A 19,242-nucleotide genomic window follows, 5' to 3' on the forward strand; every position below is an offset into this window, starting at 1 on the left:
TTCCCTTGCTTAAAATCTTTCAGTGGCTTTCCATTATTTTTATAGAAGGAGATTTCAGTATTGAAGCTCTTCAATGACTTTTCTTCACATTTGAAAATAAACCCAAACTTCTTTTGATGGCCCAGAAAGCTTTGTAGTTTGGGCCTCTCACAGTTTGCCCCTTATAATTCATTCCTTCAAGTCCCCTAGATGTAAGCTTCAAGAAGACAGGAACTTTATCTTTGGTGTCAATATATTTTGTTGCTTCATATCAGTGCCTGGCACAAGGTAGATGCCAAATATCTACTTGTGGAATGAATGAATTTTTTTCCAATAATTCTTATAAGATAGACATATTATTATTTTATTCTTCCTTCACAGAATAAAATCTGACACATATATTTAAAGTGAATTCATCAACATCACAGAGCTGAAAAGTGGCAAAATTATTCATTTATTCATTCAACAAATATTTAGTGAACAGCTATTAATCTGCTAGGAAATGAAGCAGTATTCAAACCTGAAATGAACAATTTTTAAAATACCCTCTTTTACTTTCTTGTTTTACATTACTTTTAAGAATTTTAAAAAAATTAAAAGATTTTTTTAGATGTTGATGGACCTTTGTTTTATTAATTTATTTATATGTGCTGCTGAGGATTGAACCCAATGCCTCACACATGCTAAGCAAGTGCTCTACCACTGAGCCACAAACCCAGCCCCTAAAAAAACAGATAAATTTTTGCTATAAAATAATTCAAATAATAATAAGAGGTAAGGTCAAATTCTCCCTTGCAAGAATTACTCTTTCCATTTTCCCAGCCAATAATAGTCCCTCTCTAGAAGTTAACAGTCTATCATTATACACATAAATAGTTTTGAAATTAATTCCTACTCCAGTAATCCTGGCCTGGTTTAATTTATTCAAACTATAGTTCATTTAACATTGTCTTAAAGATATTTCATACTAGCACATATGTATCTACACTTTTTTGTTTTATTTTTTATTTTTGGGGGGACAGGGGAATTGACCCCAAGGACACTTAATCACTAAGCCACATCCCCAGCCCTTTTTATTTTGGGACAGGGTCTCTCTAAGTTGCTTAGGGCCTTAATAATTTGCCAGAGTCTGGTCTTGAACTTGCAATCCTCCTGCCTTATCCTTCCAAGTCACTGGGATCACAGGCATGTGCCTTTGTCTGGCTTTCATTTATTTTAATAGCTCCACATCATGCCATAGTTTCTTTCAAGATTCTCTCTATTGATAAAATTTTATATTATTTCTACCTTTTCATTTTTACAAACTGGGATGGCAAATTCCTTGTACAAGCATATCTATGTGTTGTAAAAGTAGAGTCCAAGGTAGAATCCAAAGCAGAATCATTGGGTTGAAGCACATATGTCTTTTAATTCAAAGAATTCTAAAATTATCCTTTAAAAAGTTTTACCAATTTATACTCCTTCTAAAAGTATATGAAGTTGCTTGTCATAATCAAGATGTTTGTGTGTGTGTGTGTAAAAAGGGCAATCAGCCACTTCTGCATTTTAATTCTCACACTTTATTCTGACTCCATGTAACCAAATTTGCTTTCTTCCATTACAGATTAATAGTGCCTATTCTAGAACTGCATACAAATAGAATTATAGTATGCTATATGTAGTTTTATAGCTGTCATCTTTGGTCAGCATGTTTATGAGATTAATTCATATTATCATATTATCAAACATTAGTCTATTCTTTTAAAAAAATTGCTGAGGAGTATTCCATTGCATGAATGAACTGCAATCTGTATATCCATTCTTTGGTTTGTGAATATTTAGAATGTGTTCAGTTTGGGGCAATGATGAATAAAGGTGCTATGAACACCTGCATTTGCATTTAAGAATTTTGTAGACATGTATATTCGTTTATCATGGATAAAATACCTATGAGGGTATTGCTGGGTCATGTGATAAGTGTATATTGAACTTTTTAAAAGAAATTGCCAAATGGGAATGGTGGTAACTATAAAAGAGTAACACAAAGGAGTTTTTTTGGGGGGTGATGGAAATGTCTGTATCTTATTATGGTAGTAATTATGTGAATTTATATGTGTGTTGAAATTAATGAACTATACCAGAAGGCACTTGGTTTTGCTGTATGCTGTTTTTCAAAGTGGTAGTACCATTTTACACTCCCAACAGTAATGTATGATAATTACATTAGCCAGTCTTTTTAATTTTAGTCATTGAAATGGGCATGAAGTGATAACACATTGTGGATTTAATTTGCATTTTCCTGATGAGTAATGATATTGAACATCTTTTCATTTGATTATTATCTTTTTGCATATTTTCTTTATGACATGTGTTCTAATATTTTGACTATTTGAAAGATTGGGTTATTTGTTTTATTATTGAACTGTCAGAGTTTGTTATTGTTTCTATATATATGTATATATATATGTATTTTGTTAAGTTGTAGTGTAACTATTCCTCCTAGTGGTTAACATATTTTCTGCTCTAGATAAATGAAAACATATTCACACAAAAACCTGTACACAAATGTTTATAGAATTTCTATTCATATTTGCCAAAACTGCAAACAATTGATATGTCCTTCAGTGGCTGAATAAATAAATTGTGGTGCATCCATACAACGTACACTCAACAATGAAAAAGAACAACTTATAGATATTTGCAACAATTTGGTTGAACCTCAAAGGCATTATACTAGGAGAAAGAAGTGTGGGTCTCAAAGGTTATGCATTTTTTTATGATTGATTCCATTGACATGACATCTTTAAAAAGACTGAACTGTAGTGATGGAGGATGTTTAGTTTTTTCCAGGTTCAGGAGTGGAATGGAGGTGACTACAAAGCGAAGGAGTATCACAAAGAATTTTTTTTTGGATGATTGAAATGTTATATATCCTGATCGTGGCGACAGTGATGTGAATTTATATAAGTCTTTTTTTTTTAACTTTTAAAAATATTTATTTATTTTTTTTAGTTATCTGCGGACACAACATCGTTGTTTTGTATGTGGTGCTGAGGATCGAACCCGGGCCGCACGCATGCCAGGAGAGCGCGCTACCACTTGAGCCACATCCCCAGCCCTATATAAGTCTTAAAATTAATAAACTGTTTATCAAAAAGAAGTCAATATTGTTAAATGTTTATTAAGAAACTACTGTAATCAAAAAGCAAGTTAACAAGTCACTATAAATATATAAGTGCCTATGAATGTTGTTTTTTAAGAAATACTTATGCATTTATTTATTTATTAGTTTTTATGTGGTGCTGAGGATTGAACCCAGTGCCTCACACATGCTAGGCAAGCACTCTACCACTGAGCTACAACAGCAGCCCCTGAATGTTGGTGTTTGAATGGCAAAAACTACAACAGGAAATACATATATCTTTAATGCTGGTTACTTCTGTGTGGACAGCAAAATGATCAAAATTTTCAGTGTACACTTTTGTATTTCTTTGATTATTTTGATTAGTATGTAGTGATTTTGAAATTTGCAAATAATCTGTTAGAATGGAAAACATTAGGAAAAAATTTAAAAATAAGAAAAAGTATTTCTGCTTTATTGAATACTTGATGATATGTCTGAGAACAAGATAAATACATCTCCATTTTTGTGGAACATATCCCGATCCACATCTTATGGATGGCTCATCTGCAAAATATGTCTAAAAGGATCCTCAAAATAAAGATAAATAGTACATGTTTGAAATAGTGCCTGGCACAAATGAATAAATGTAATGTAGCTGCTATTAGTATGTCATCTATAGATAGGGAGAAGGATTGCCCTCACATTGTGCTGATGATGTAAAGGTGCTTGTCATGTAACAAGGACTCAGTTAATGTTAGTTTCTTGAGTACTTGGATGGGATATTGGATATTGGGTTGAGGGGCAGAGGGCAAACATATGTTCCTGGTTTAGTTTTTGCAATTTTTGGGTCTCTTTGTTTATCTATTTTTCTTGGGCTGTCTATCTCTCTAACTTCAGGGAAGCCTCACCCTCCTTCTCCACCCTAGGCTGACCTATCACCCTCCCTCAGAACCTAGATATGTGGGGTTTTCTTCTGAAGTGAACACTTGACTTCGTGCCTGCATCTAGCTCAGCACAAAGGACATAGGGACTCTGTTAGACCTGAAGGTGAGTCCGACTTGGGAAAAAACGTGACTTCAGAGCAAGATTTGAAAAGTTTTGGAAAGAAGGTGTACCTGTAAAGCACCAGGGACCTTTAAAGGCAGTGAGAGAACTGAGGGAAATAACCAAGGGTGAGGGAAAGGGATATTTAAGTTCTACCTCTTTCTCTATACAGGCAGATGGCCCATCTTCAGTCTAATAAGGATCTTATTTCTACGGGAATGAAGGAATTTAATGTTCTGCTGAATCAGCAGGTAAGCCCAGGCACTGTTTTAAAGGACAGGCCTGAAGTACGTGTGTTGGGGCGGGGACAGAGAAGGGAGAATAATTTGAAACTTGAGGGTGATGATGGTTAATGGAATGAACTAAAGAGGGGGAATATAAATCCGAGAAAAGAGATGTGAGAGTTTGTGAGACTATTCTGGTGTTCCTGAATCACATTGCTGACCACATTCTTCCTTGCTAACTCTCTCTCTACTTTTCCCAGGTCTTTAATGATCCTCTTATTTCTGAAGAAGACATGATGACTGTGGTGGATGACTGGGTGAACTTCTATGTCAACTATTACAAGCAGCATATGAAAGGGGAGCAGCAAGAACAAGTTGGGGCTCTGCAGGAACTCCAGCAACAGTTGGACATTCTGGCAAAATCTTTTCTGGTTAAATATAAGGACTTCCTGAAATCCCACGAGCACCCAAACCATAAGCTTCCTTCCTTCTAGCCCAGAGATCCAGGCCTTCATCTTCAAGAAGCCCTTAAATTCTGGCTTTGTAGATCATGTACTCAGGATGTGCTTCTTCATGATACCCCAATAAATACCAGTACTGGTTTTGCTGGACTTCCTGGCTCTTTTTCCATTGTCTGGCCCTGGCTTATGAGGGCAGTTGGTTTCTTTTTCTTCAATCCTTCTTAGATATGATCTTGGAGACTTAATTTAGTAATAGAGGTTAGCAGCTTTAAGTAACCACTGGGCAATACTAAAATACGCTGAACTAAGGGCCAGGAAGGCAGGGACTAAAGAGAAAGTGCTGGGAGGAAATGGGTGGTAGAAAAAGTGAGATAAAAGCCTTCCAGAAATTATGGTCCAGTGATATGTTACTCTAGCAGAAAGCTGTTGCAAGTCTCCTTGGTTCAACCAGAGCCAGGTTTACTGCCACGATTATCCAATCACCTGCCCTTAGCTCCTACTTGAACAATATTCTAGGATTTTCTGATTCCAAGGCTACTACAGAATACCTTTGAGGGTACTCCCCAGAGTACCTCAGGAGCTCAGAGTTTGAAAGGATATTGGGAACCATTCAATACGTCTGGTATTTTTCAGATGGCCAAATCTTTACCCTTTGGCTCCACCATCCTTCAGACCCAGATCCCATGACTGGGAAAAATCAGAAGCCAGCCTTTCCCACTGCTTAAGCCATCTCAGTCACTTTCCTCCTTTCTGTCAGACCTCCTGACTCCTATTAGAGCTCTGGGGTGAAACCAGAATTGGGTCAGGGTCATTACTTTTGAAAAACGAAATGAAAAAAAAAAGTATCAAAACTGTAAGTAAATAGATCAGTAAGGTACAGGGAAGGGAAGGGGGAGGGAGGATAGGAGGGAAAAGGAAGTGGGAAGTACTGGGGACTGCATTAGAACAAATTATATTCCATGCTTTTATTATTATGTCAAAATGAATCCTAATGTTGTGTATAATTAAAAAGAATAAAAACAAAACGAATACGAAACGAAGGTTTTGGATTGCAGCGCTAACTCGTCTGAAAGCCCCGAGGCCTTAGGGACTGCGGGGTGGGGTGGGGGCAGAGGGGCGGGCGAGGAGCGGGTCAGCGTCAATCAGATCCCGCTTGGCGCCGCCTAGAGCTTTTCACTCGGTTTTCTGTGTTTCTTCTTGGGTGGGGAAAGTTTCCGGGCTGAGTCGTCCTTCCCCAGTTCCTGTCACTAGCAGGCTTTCTCGGATCTGTGCACCCCCATCTCTCTCTCTTTTTTTCTTTTCCTTTGCAGTTTGGTTTACCCTGAACCAAACCTCAGCTCAGTGCCCCTAGCCATTCTTCCAAAGTGTGGATGTGTGGGGGCCTCAGACTCTGCCAGAAAATGCTCGCCTCCAATGGAAAGAGGCTGCCAGCACCTCTGAGGTGCCCTAGGCAGGGGCCAATGCCTATCTACTGTACCCCTCAGAAAAATCTCAGTCTGTTAACTGGGACCTGGTGATCACTCATTAGGACCGTAGTCAACATCCTCTTCTTTGGACTAGTGTGCATGAGTGGAAGAAAATGATGGAGAAACTATATGAAAAAAGTTATTGGAGTTACACTGTTGCTGTGTGCAGAGTAGCTGAAAGGAATAGTTGGAAGCTACTTTGGTTCAATTCGCAAGGATGCTCTTAAATTTAGAACTATGTAACCTTGGGAACTATTTAGATGACCATTCCTCAAGTGTTCAGAGAAAGATGACCAATTAACAGGCATGTGGTAAGAAATACTTTTTAAAAAATTATTATTTGAAAATATTTTGTTTGGGAATGAAATTTTATATTTTATATTTCTTATAGTGACATATAGTGACATAAGTATAATGGTTTGGTACAAAAGATTCTTACAGCGGGTGGGAAATTCAACATCTAAACTCTATTTCAACAGTTTGTAAGCTGTGTGAATTGGAGAAATTGCAAAAAAAGTTTCTTTTTTGACAGAAAACCTTTTGATGACTCTGCGTATTCTAGCATTCATATTATTTTTGTGTCTATTTAGAAGCCTATTTAGAAGTAAAATTTGGAATATTTTGACTTTTCAGAAATGGTGGTATGAATCATCAGGATCTGATGATCCATGAGAATAAAAATAAAGTTACTGAAGCAGTGAATACCCCCAATCCATTATTATTTCTGAAAAATTAACCAGAAATAGCAAAAAGAATAATGCTTATTTTGTTTGACAGCAGTGCCTGAATCAATTCTAGAAATAAGATTGTAAATAATAGGTGAATTAATACAGCCATAACTCTTCTTTATTCTTATTTTGATGTTGACTCTCACTTTAGGGCTGACCCTGAACTTGAACTCACTTTTAACCTCACCTTCAACTCTCACACCCTGTGTCCTACCTGATCTTAACCCTGAACAGGATAGACACCTTACCCTCAATGAACCTGAACATCACAGATGTTATTTTCACCCTCACACTGCTCCTCATGCTGAACTAGACCCTAACTTTAATCCTGACTGTGATCCTGACACCTACCTGAATATTACCTTGACCTTTATCTCTGACCTTCATTATGTCCATGAGCATGACCCAGAACCTCACCCTAGCAAGGACACTGCAAATGACTCATCTTGATTCCAGAACTTGACCTTGATCATGAATCTTATGCTCAACATAGCAACACTATGAACCTGAACATCAGCCTCATTCACCTTGTTGGTGATTTGAACTTTATCATGAACCTGACCTACACCCTGATACTTCCCTGACTCTCCCTCTCACCCAGTTACTGTTATGATTTGGATATAAGGTGTCCCCTGAAAAGCTCATATGTTAGGAAATGTAGGAATGTCTGTAATATCATCAACCACTTGTCGATTAATAATTTAAATGAGTTACTGGGGTTGTAATTGTAGGTCAGTGGGGTGTGGCTGGAGGAAGTAGGCCACTGGGGACATAGCCTTGGGGATTATATTTTGTCCCTGATTTCTCTCTCTCTCTCTCTGCTTCCTGGCTGCTATGAGCTGGAAGCTTTCCTCTGCCACTTCCTTCCAGCCAAACATGGATGGAGACCTCTTAAACTGCAAGTCCAAATACACTTTTCCTCCTCTAAGTTGTTCTTGTTTTGGTCACAGTGACAAAAAGCTGATGAACACACTTACCTTTCACTCAGGCCCTCAACCTGACCCTGATACCAACTCATATGCTCACTCACTTTCATGGATGTCCCTTACACTGAACATAATTCTAACTTTGACTTTAACACTGACCCTTCCAAAGAAAATCCACCAGACTCTGACCCTGGCTGTGACCCTTATCCTGGTTCTTACCCTTCTCCTTATTCTGACCTTAACTGACACTAACTCTGTTTTTTATACTCTTGTACCTCACTATGTTACAATCCTGATCCCAATCTGACCTTAACTCTGACCATCACCCTGACCACAAACTCTGACTCTGACCACAAAGCTCATTTTAACCTTGATTCTAATTCTTCTTCTCACCCTGACCTTGGAAACTGTATCATACTGATTCTGACACTGGACACTATTATTTTAAAAAACTTATTTTTTATAACAAAAATTTAAAAGTATCATATACAAAATGTTTTGAAATATGTATACATTATGGAATGGATAAATGAAGCTAACTACCATATGTATTACCTCACACATAATTTTTTTGTGGTATGAATATTTAAAATCTACTCTCAGCAATTTCCAGAGTACACTACATAGTTGTTAACTATAGTCATTATGATGCATATCATAAATCTCTTGAACATATTCCTTTGGTCTAACTGGGATTTTATGTCCTTTGACCTACATCTCACCAATAACCACCCTCTCTCACCCAGATTATGGTAACTAGCAATTTACTCTCTGCTTCTGTGAGTTTGAATTTTTTAGATTCCATGTATTAGTGAGATCATTTAGCATGCATCTTTCAGGAATGGGCTTATTTCACATAACATAATGTCTTCCTGGTTCATTCACATTGTCCCCAAAGGCAAGATTTCCTTTTTTTTAAAAGGCTAAATAGTATTCTACTCTGTATCAGAACCACATTTCCTTATCCATTCAACCATTGATAGACAATTAAATTGATTTCATATGTGGACTATTGTGAATAATGCTGGAACGAACATGGGAATTCAGATATCTCTTCAGCATACCGATTTCATATTCTTTGGGTATATAGCCAGTAGTGGGATAGCTGGATCCTTTGTAGTTTGTTCAGTTTTTTTCCCCCATCCAATTTAGAGTTTATTTCTTGTTATCCTTCTTATCATGTAGTTTACTTTCCCAAGATTTTTTTTCTTTGCTGCCCTGGTTCACATTATAAATTAGTCAACAAATATAGAATTGTGCTAGAAACAATATTTATAAAAGTTCATATGCTTGCTTACATACAAAATTATCCATAGAAATGGTTTTCTGTACACAGAGTAAAAGAGTAGGTAATCTCTTTTGTTGTCTTTCTGCATAATGGTTAAAAAGTAATGGTGGCATGATCTTTACCTCAATAAGCTAATATTTTTTTCTACTTGCTCTATTTCAAAATAACAATTTTAAAAAAATATTGTATCTTAAAGAATACTCAGGAAAAAGCTTTTTTTAAAAAATAATGTGCATGTAGTCCTGTTTCTAGAAAATTCCAAACCCTGACTAAAACTCAAAAACATGACAGAAAGGCAACTCATTAATGGAACACTGTTCCCATGAATCCAACAACCATTCATTTTTGATTAGTACTTTTTAAATAATTTGCTATTCAACAAATAATGACCAAGTGTTTGCCATGTTATGTATCAGGTCTCTGCTGGGTGTAAGAGTGAGTGTAAGAGTTATGCAAGGGAAGTGAAAGGGATACATAAAATCATTAGTTTTAAAGATTTTGACCATAAATGGTTTATCATATTAAAAACTATGAAATTCCACTTTAAAACTATTTTTTAATAAAATTCTAACAATACTTTGTTAGGCAATGAAATACCCAGGACAGGAGCTAAGAGGGCCAGGCTGCCAGGCTGCCATCATCAATTGGTTCAGCAGTCACCCCAGACCTTGGATTTGGGCAGGGAGAGTGAGGCAGAGCTGGTGGGGTCCCACTTTCTTCTGGGGGGAGCATTGCCAGGGACTTCCATTTCAACCAGAATCTCTGGTCAAGTGAGATCCAGCTCCTGCTATGCCTATTTACTTATGTCTGCCCATGATGCAGTTTGTTTTAACAGCCAGGATACATGTTACCAGCACCAGCTCTGGAACCAGGCCCAGCTCCACCATGCCTTCTTTGGGACCTTGGGCAAATCACCTCTCATCTTAAAAGCCCACATCCCTTGCATTGAAAGCAAGGCTCTGCTGCCACTCCTGTGAGGTGAGGATTCTGTGGGCTAATGACTGTTGAGTCTAGAACAATGTTTGCTACCTAGGACTGTCTGCACAGTGAGCTGGGCACAGCTCAAGGATTTGTAGTGCTTCCTGGCACACTGATAGAAACTTTAACTGGAGGCCAAGGACACAAAGTTGGAGATTTCCTATAAAAAGCCAAATTACCTGGCTTTTCTAGAAAAACCAGAAAGCTGCTGGACCGGAGATAGCCAGCTGCTCGGGGAGCATTTGGCTGGTGGGTCCAGCCACCACCTCCAGGTACCAGCTGCTGACCTTTACCACCTAGCCACTTCAGGGCTTGTTCCAGCTGTCTGAGCACTTTTGAGCCCACCCCCTGGCATAGAGCGACAAGCCCACAGACCTGTCCCTGCCCTCACAGAGCTCTAAGGCTACCTGCCTTGGAATGCAGGTGGACTTCTCCCCAAAGGCCCATCTCTAGAAGATGTGTAAAGCTTGCTGGGGTCTAGGAGTTCCCTGTCACCTGGTTCCTCCCCGGTAGTAACTGGATCCTCCGGGAGCTCAAAGAAATGCAGAACCTCAGCCCCACCCCATACCCGGGACTGGGAATCCGCACAACCCCCGAACTCAGGTGTGCTGTGGAAGTCTGAGAAGCAAGGTCCTACACCTCAGAGCCCTCCCGCGGGTAGACAAGGTTCTTGACCATGCCAAGGTTTTAGAAGGGGCTACTGAAGGGCTGCACTGGCCCTTGCCGGTGCTGGCCAGGAAGGGGCTGTAGTAGAAAGATCGCTGGCTGCTGCGGCTGCTGGTGCTCAGAGATAAGGTTTCTGCCCAGGCCTCGGAGATGGAGGGGGCAGGGAAGGCGCTGCTGGAGGGCAGCTGAGGGCCCTGGACCCCCAGGTGGAGGCTGTGGGGCCAGCATGCTGGATGCTCCCGCCGCAGTCCACGCTTAGGGTGCTAAAGAAGGAGCTGAGGCAGGGGGCGGAGGCCAGCACCGGGCCACCCGGAGGGGACACTGGGCTCTTAGCGCCCTCAGGCTCAAGCGACTGCGCTGGCAGAAGCATAGAGGAAGGGCTGTCTCCCTCCGATGTGCAACCCACTGTGGTTCCCAGTCCCGAGGACAGCCCTTCTTCTGACTTGGAAGTCCCTGCAACCACCGCAGAGTTGCCGCTGGCCTTGAAGCGCCGCTTTCGCTTCGTTTCCGTTGTCAAACATCTTCTCGCAGTTTGGATCCAGAGTTAGTAGTCACCTTTCCCTGGTCGTCCTCATCGCGGGGCACCATCTTAAAGCAGTTGAGCGACAGGTTGTGGCGAATGAAGTTCTGCCGGCCAGCCTCGATCCGTTGGTATGGCCGTGGCGCGCTCTGGAGGGCCATGGCGACGATCGTTGAGTAGGGTGACCGCACGCCTGCGCTAAGGGACGCTTTGGGCGGCGACTGCAAGTAGGGTCTGGCCGCTGCCCCAGGCGGCTGCCCCGGAGGCGGGCAGCAAAAGTCGGGCCAGTAGAGCCACAAGTAGGTGTTGGCGGCAGCGGTCGGCAGCGCGTAGGGCGCCCTGGCAGCCCCGGGCGTGTCCCGGGCGGCGGTGGTGGGGGCAGGTGGCCTGCGAGTACACACCGAAGTTGTCGCCGCAGTAGAGGTCCATGTCGGCGGCCGGGGACTGGCGAGCTCGTCTCAGGTGAGAGCATCCATCTGCAGGTCACCTTGCGGCCCGCCTCCACCAGTCCCGCTCCCGGGCTGGGTCCGGCAGGTGCCTGATTTTAGGTTTTTTTTTTTTTTTTTTTGGACTTTTATCTTATTATGTGTCATGTATCGATTATGCATTCNGGGTCCGGCAGGTGCCTGATTTTAGGTTTTTTTTTTTTTTTTTTTTTTTTTTTAACTTTTATTTATATGTATTCAGGTAATGCAATTGTACAACGAAGTTCTTAGCATTATGAAATCCAATGTTTTGAAATATTTTCCCTCGGCAATTCTCTTTATTATAATTTTTATAATCTTGAAGAGATTCTCTTATCATAAGGTTTTCATGCATTCAGGTATTTTGCATGATGTCTAATGTGATCAGCAATAAAGGTTGCAATGAAGTAGTAGCTATGATCATAACCCTCCTGTAATCTAAAAACAACAGGGATTTTCTTTTCTGAAGAGGCAGAAATGAAATGTTCAGGAAGTAGCTGTCCATCTAGCAAAAATTGGTCATCTTTCCCTTGATCAATTAGTATGTCAAGCTGAGAATCTGGATAGGACTTTACAAGATACGTTGCATAATATGCCTTCCATTTATTTTCATCTGTTCCCAAATATCCGCTAAAGGCTTTTTTGCCCCAAGGACAATGCACTGGATTGCAAATTGGTGCAAATGCTGACACAGATTTATATTTTCCAGGACTTTTCAAAGCACAAATCAGAGCTCCATGACCTCCCATAGAGTGGCCAAAAATAGACATCTTTTGGGGGTCCACTGGAAAATTGGCATTTATGAGTTGTGGAAGCTCCTCCGTTACGTAAGAGTACATTCTGTAGTTAGTCTTCCAAGGATCTTCAGTGGCATTCACATAAAACCCAGCACCAGTGCCAAAGTCCCAGCTCTCATCTTCCCCTTTAATATTGCAGCCACGAGGGCTGGTGTCTGGAGCAATGACAACAAGGCCATGTTCTGAGGCAGCTTGATGATACCAGATTTTGATATAAAATTCTGTTCTGTGCAAGTTAAACCAGACAACCAATACAGTGCAGGGCACTTTCCACTTTCTGCCTTTGGTGGTAAGTAGATAGCAAATTTCATTTTGCACTTCAGCTCAACACTGTCATGTTCAAATACTTTCTGCAATCCTCCAAAGCACTTGTTGCTGGAAATCTGTTTCAATGCCATTCTTTTCCTGTCCAATTGCTACTTGCTTTTTAGTCTGTAATGAAGGGCAGATGATCCTACGGCGGTGGCAAGGGTGCGGGTGGGGACGCAAGACGCGGCAGGGGGCAGGGAGGGGAGGGCGGGGCCTCAACATGGCCGCCGGGGACCGGCCCGGCCTGCCCCCGCCCACCCTGATTTTAGTTTTATGAGGAACTTCTTTAATGTTTTCCATAACATCTATAGTAATTTACATTACTGCCAACAGTGTTCAGTTATTCTCTTTTCTTCACGTCTTTGTTGACCCTTGTTATCTCGCATCTGATTATAGCCATTCCAACTGGTGTGAAGTGACATCTCACTGTGGTTTAGCTTCAAATTTCCCTTGTGATTAGTTGTGTTGAGAATTTTTATATACTTATTGGCCATTTGTATATCTTTTTAAGAGAAATGACCATTATGATTTGCCTATTTTTAAATTGGGTTGTTTGTTTTCTTGTTATTAAGATGTGTGAGTTACTTATATATTTTGGATATTAACCCTTAGCTGATGTATTATGCTAGGCAAATTCTTCCAATTTTAGTTTGATGTAGTCCTGCTTCTGCTTTTGTTGCCTGGCCTTTTGGAGTCATATCCAAAACCTCATTGCTTAGATCAGTATCAAGGAGCTTTCCTCTCTATATTTTCTCCCAGAGTTTTACAGCTTCGGGTCTTACATTGAAGTCTTTAATTAATTTTGAGTCGATTTCTTTCTTTCTTTCTTTCTTTTTTTTTGTACTGGGGATTCAACCCAAGGGTGCTTAACCACTGAGCAACATGCCAAGCCCTTTTAATTTTTATTTTGAGGTAGGCCCTTGCTAATCTGCTGACACTGGCTTTGAACTTGTGGTCCTCCTGCCTCAGCCTTTTGATTTGCTTGGATTATAGGAGTGAGCCACCATACCTGACTTGAGTTGATTTTTATATATGGTGTGAGATAAGGATCCAATTTCATTCTTCTGTCTGTAGATATCTAGTTTTCCCAGTGCCATTTATTATAGAGACTATGCTTTCCATATTGTGTTTTCTTGGCCTCTTTGTTGAAGATAACTTGATAGCACATATGTAGGTTTATTTCTAGGATCTCTACTATGTTGCAGTGTTCTCTATGTCTGTCTTATGCCAGTGCCCTACTGTTTTGATTACTATAGCTTTGTAGTATATTTTGAAATCAGGAAGTATTATTATGCCTCCAGATTTGTTTTTCATTCTGGAGGTTGCTTTGGCTATTTAGGTCTTTGGCAGTTTCACATGAATTTTAGGATTGCTTTTGCTGTTATTTTTTTCTGAAAAAAAAAAAAAAAGAAAAAGCCTGTTATGATTTGGATCTGGAATGTGCCCCCAAAGCTCACGTATTGAAGACTTGGTCCCCAATGCAGCAATGTCCAGAGGTGGGCTTTTGAGAAGTAATTGTATCTTGAGGACTATAACCTCATCAGTGGATTGATCCATTTGGTGGATTAATAATTTGAATGAATTCCTGGGAGAAGGTGGAAACTGTAGGCAGGTGGGCATGGCTGGAGGAAATATGTCACTGGGGGTGATATCTTATTCCTAGCCCCTTCATCTTCCTCTCTTTCTCTTTCTGTCTGCTTCCCAGCGGATGTGAGCTAAGTGGCCTTCCTCTGCCATGCATTTCTACCATGTTTTTGCTTTGCAGCCAGCCAACCATGGAATGAAACCTCTGAAACCCTGAGCCAAAAATGAACTTTTCCTTTTTTAAGTGGTTAATGTCAAGTTTTTTGGTCACAATGATGAAAAGCTAACTAACACAATGCCCTTGAAATTTTTCATAGTGATTGCATTAAAGCTGTCAATCACTTTGGGTAGAGTATAATATGTTTTTTTTTTTTCTATAATGAGATACCCAAAGTAAGCTACTTTATAAGGAAAAAGAACCCAGTTTTTTTGGCTTAAGTTCTGGAGGTGCATCATCTGTGTGTCTCATCTGATGATGGCAGAACCCTAAATAAGCACAGAGTATCTCATGACAAAGAAGAGGGATCATGTTTGTATATTATATCTGCTTCATCTACCTCTCTTCTTATAAAGGCTCTTAGCACACATCCCAATGACCTTATCTAATCTAATAACTTCCTAACGACATCATCTCCAAATACCATAGTCATATTACTTTCTTTTTAAAATTAATATCATTAATTTAAGCTTTTAATGCAAGAATTTTTTATTTGTTCTTTTTAGATATACATGAATGTATAGTGTGTTTTGACATATTATACATAGATAGACTATAACTTACTCTAATTAGGATCCCATTTGTGGTTGTGCATGATGTGGAGTTTCACTGGTTGTGTATTCGTATATGAGCATAGGAAAGTTATGTCTCATAATTCATTCTACTGTCTTTCCTAATCCCATCTCTGTCCCTTCTCTTCATTTCCCTTTATCTAATCCAATGAACTTCTATTCTTCTCTCCCCACTTATGTGCTAGCATGTCTATGTCAGAGAAAACATTCAGCCTTTGATTTTTTTGAGACTGACTTATTTCATTTAGCATGATCATCTCCGGTTCCATCCATTTACCAGCAAATACCATTATTTCATTCTTCTTATGGCTGAGTAATATTCCATTGTGTATATATACCACATTTTCTTATTCATTCAGTCAGGTTAGTTTCTACATGTCTCAGATGATCTTCTCTAGCTCATCAGATTTCAACACATGAAATCTTAGGGGAACTCAAATCATGTCTAAACCGTAAAATTCTACCTCTGACCCCCAAGGTTTCAGGTACTTCTTAAAATAAAGAATACAATAATTTGCCTCCACAGTAATCACAGACTATTAACTATTAATGCTCACCTCACTGAATATTAATTAAAAAGCTGAAGTCTCATCTGAGACTTAAGACAAATACCTTAGTTTTGAGAATGTAAAATCAAAACAAGTTTTTGCTTTCAAATTACAGTAGTGTGACATGCACAGTGTAAACATTCTCTATCCAAAAGGGAGAAATAGGCTAGTGGAAAGGAGTAATTTGGAGAAGCAAGGTGGCTGAATACAGGCACCTAGCACACACCTCTCCTCCACAAATAAGAACCAAAGCGTCATGTATATAGCATAATGAGATAAGTGATCATTGGAGAAAACTGGAAATCAACAGGAGGAAAATGGAACCTTGTAAGATCCAGAGTCCTGGGACAATAGCAAGAGAAATAAAATTTCCTAGAACTTGCTGCCCCGTCTGGCTCCATAACTGGGAGAGGGGAATTCTCCCCTTCGCAGGGGTATGAATGATAGAGAGCCAGATATGGTGGCCCACACCTGTAATCCAGTCAACTTGGGAGGCTGAGGCAGGAGAATCACAACTTAGCGAGCCTTAGCAACTTAGCGAAACCCTGTCTCTAAATAAAAAATCAAGCCAGGTGTGGTGGCACATGCCATAATTCCAGCCGCTTGGGAGGATGAGGCAGGAGGATTGTGAGTTCAAAGCCAGTCTCAGCAAAAGCAAGGTACTAAGCAACTCAATGAGACCCTGTCTCTAAATAAAATATAAAATAGGGCTGGGGATGTGGGTCAGTGGTTGAGTGCCCCTGAGTTCAATTCCTGGTACTCCCACTCCTCCTCCCCCCAAAATAAAAAATCAAAAGGGCTGCAGATGTGGCTCAATGGTTAAGTGCCCCTGGGTTCAATTCCTGGTACCACAGAACAAAACAAAACAAAAACAAAAAATGAAAGAGATAGGGCTGGGGTTGTGGCTCAGTGGTAGAGCACTCGCCTGGCATGTTCGAGGCACTGGGTTCAATCCTCAGCACCACATAAAAATACATAAATAAAATAAAGGTATTTTGTCCAACTACAACTAAAAAATATTTTTTTAAAAATGAAAGAGATAGCTCCAACAAAAATTTTCAGCAGAAACACTATCAATCCTAACTATTGGGAAAGTTTCACAACCTTAACTTGATAAGTTACCTGAAATTGATAAAGGAATTCACATAATCTCCCATTAAACCCCCAGGATTTTGTAGCAGAACTAAATTGAGAAACGACTTTTTGTATGAATTTGGATTGCTCTAGGGTTCAGAAGCTCTGGCCCCACTGACATTCTGCTGTACTGGCTTAGTGAGTAACTGCTTCATGAACAAAACTTGGTGTAATGGTTTGTGGGGAGCCACTCTGAATGACAATGCCTTCCAGTCCTGAAGCACTATACTTTGTGGTGACTTGGGTGTTGTCCCAGCTCAGGTAGCAAGGAGGGTCTTCAAGTGTAAGTGTCACCTGCCACCTGCTGGGGTTGAGCTATACTCACCTGTTCCTTTGTAATCCTACTCCTTGCCTCATTTGAATGGCTTCTTCCCAATAAAAGGTTCAGCACGTGCTCCTCTCTCTCTTTCCATGGACTTCTAAGGTCAAAGGAGCCATCACAGGACCCAAAGAAAAAGGTATTTCTCTATCTCTGTGTGACTATTTCATGCAGCCCAGTTCACCTGAAGTGACATTGAGTGTTTATTCATGGAACCCAACAATGGTCAATTTGAATTGTCAACTTGATTTGATTAAGAGAAGCCAATGATTAAGAGGTTTATGGATTTATCAATGAGGGTGTGTCTAAGAATGATTGGCATGTGGGATAGTCAATTGAAATGGAGACCCTCCCTAGCATGGGCCTCACCACCCAATAGCAGGATGGCTTGGATGGAATAAAAGTTGAAATAACAAGTTGGAAGCAGCAGCAGATGCAAATTCGATTCTTGTTGATAGAGTTCTTGATAGCTGCTGTGATCATCTGAGGATATCAGACTCATGCTTCTTCATTCTTCCAAAGCAGACTCTGCCAGTGATTCTCTAGAAGCCTTTGGTCTTGGACCCAGGTAGCATCAGTGATCCCTCTTGTTCTGAGACTTCAGCCTCTTGGACTGGTTCTTCCAGATCTCCAGTCTGCAGACAGCCATTGGGGACTATCCAGCTACTGACTGTGTAAGCCAACTAATAAATCCCCTTTTTATAATTATACTACCTGTTGATTTTGTTACTCTAGAGAACACTGACTAATACGCTTGGCTTAGTAGAACAACTCTGACACAAACTCAGTGAAAGTACAGCACTGTAGGGGATGAGTGTTGCCACAGGGAGGGGAACAGAGGCTGACACCCTCAAGAATTGGATGCTTGGGGATCCTGCCCTTCGAGACCAGGAGTGTGACTAGAATTGAGGGCAATTACCCACACAAGTCCATTCATTCCTGTTTCCAGCACTGTGCCCAGGTACCTGTCACTTACAAGGCAGGGAATAAACTCTGTGGTTCTGCTGCTGCCCCCACCTGTAGGGGTATTATGGGGCTGTCTTGAGCAATACTGTGGCTATGCCTATTGGCATGTCCCCAGAGTATGTAGCTTAAGAAAGTCTGGAGATAAGCTTTGCCTTGTGCTTTTTACTTGCTTCCATGAGAACACCAGCTGAGAGAAACCTTGCCCAGCTCCAACTATACCTTACTCCTGTTCAACCTCTGGTGTGTACTACTGTTGACCTGCAGAGTCAGTGGGCCTCGGTGATTCTGATATGGTAATCATTGTGTCCAAACTCACTGATTACAGTCAAGGAAGATACAGGGATATTACATTACTGTGTTCAGTTACAAATAAAGTCAACATTACATAACATTGCAATACCCTAAGACACAACTTCAGGAGAAAGCTACTTACTAAGAAGGCCATTCTATAAAAATGGTAGAAATATCCATTGTACCAGAAGCACAAATCTCAACACAGGGATGCAAGAAATATGGAAAAACAAGGTGCTGCCCCCATGCGGACAGCTGAACTTAAGATCGCTCTTGTGAATTTGCAGGGACACCAAATAAAACACAGACAGAATTTGCCTTTACATAAGCTTCAGGACAGCTTGCCCACTCTCGGCCTCAGGCTCCTGAAATGGGAGAGCAAGAGAAAATCACAAGAGGCTGGTGAGAGAGAGGGGACACGTTCAGAAATGAGCTTTTATTGGGGGAACTCTTGTTCTTAGAAAGTTCTATCCAAAAAAGGGCAGAAGGGGCAGGACTACAAGGGATGGGTGAGTGTAACTCAACCTTAGGGGCATACCCACAAGGAAGATCCCTTACTATCCGAGCTAGACCCCACCCAAGCCACAGCAAATGCAGTGGTTGGTCAGAATCTGAGGCATCAGGACTGGAAGGGTGTGGTCATTTATTGTGGCTTCCC

The 19,242-nt window shown here is 40.6% G+C and overlaps 2 protein-coding genes and 1 pseudogene across 2 annotated transcripts; 1 reads left to right on the plus strand and 2 right to left on the minus strand.

Annotated features, from left to right (window-relative positions):
• The first annotated feature begins 3,896 nt into the window (after positions 1-3,896).
• On the plus strand, positions 3,897-4,961 carry LOC107147169 (alpha hemoglobin stabilizing protein). Its single transcript, XM_015491584.2, has 3 exons — positions 3,897-4,129; positions 4,299-4,377; positions 4,611-4,961. Exons 2-3 carry the CDS (start codon positions 4,303-4,305, stop codon positions 4,842-4,844), a joined length of 309 nt encoding a protein of 102 aa, XP_015347070.1. The 5' UTR covers positions 3,897-4,129; positions 4,299-4,302; the 3' UTR covers positions 4,845-4,961.
• A 4,415-nt stretch (positions 4,962-9,376) lies between these two features.
• On the minus strand, positions 9,377-11,897 carry LOC125612282 (annotated as a pseudogene).
• Positions 11,898-12,054: 157 nt separating this feature from the next.
• Positions 12,055-13,056, minus strand: LOC107147170 (S-formylglutathione hydrolase-like). The gene is given in 2 exon segments (XM_048789854.1): positions 12,055-12,847; positions 12,850-13,056. Coding segments are annotated over 2 exon segments (846 nt in total). The 5' UTR covers positions 13,043-13,056; the 3' UTR covers positions 12,055-12,194.
• Positions 13,057-19,242: the final 6,186 nt, after the last annotated feature.

The sequence above is a fragment of the Marmota marmota genome, unplaced genomic scaffold (assembly GCF_001458135.2).
Source record: "Marmota marmota marmota unplaced genomic scaffold, marMar, whole genome shotgun sequence".
NCBI lineage: Eukaryota > Metazoa > Chordata > Mammalia > Rodentia > Sciuridae > Marmota > Marmota marmota.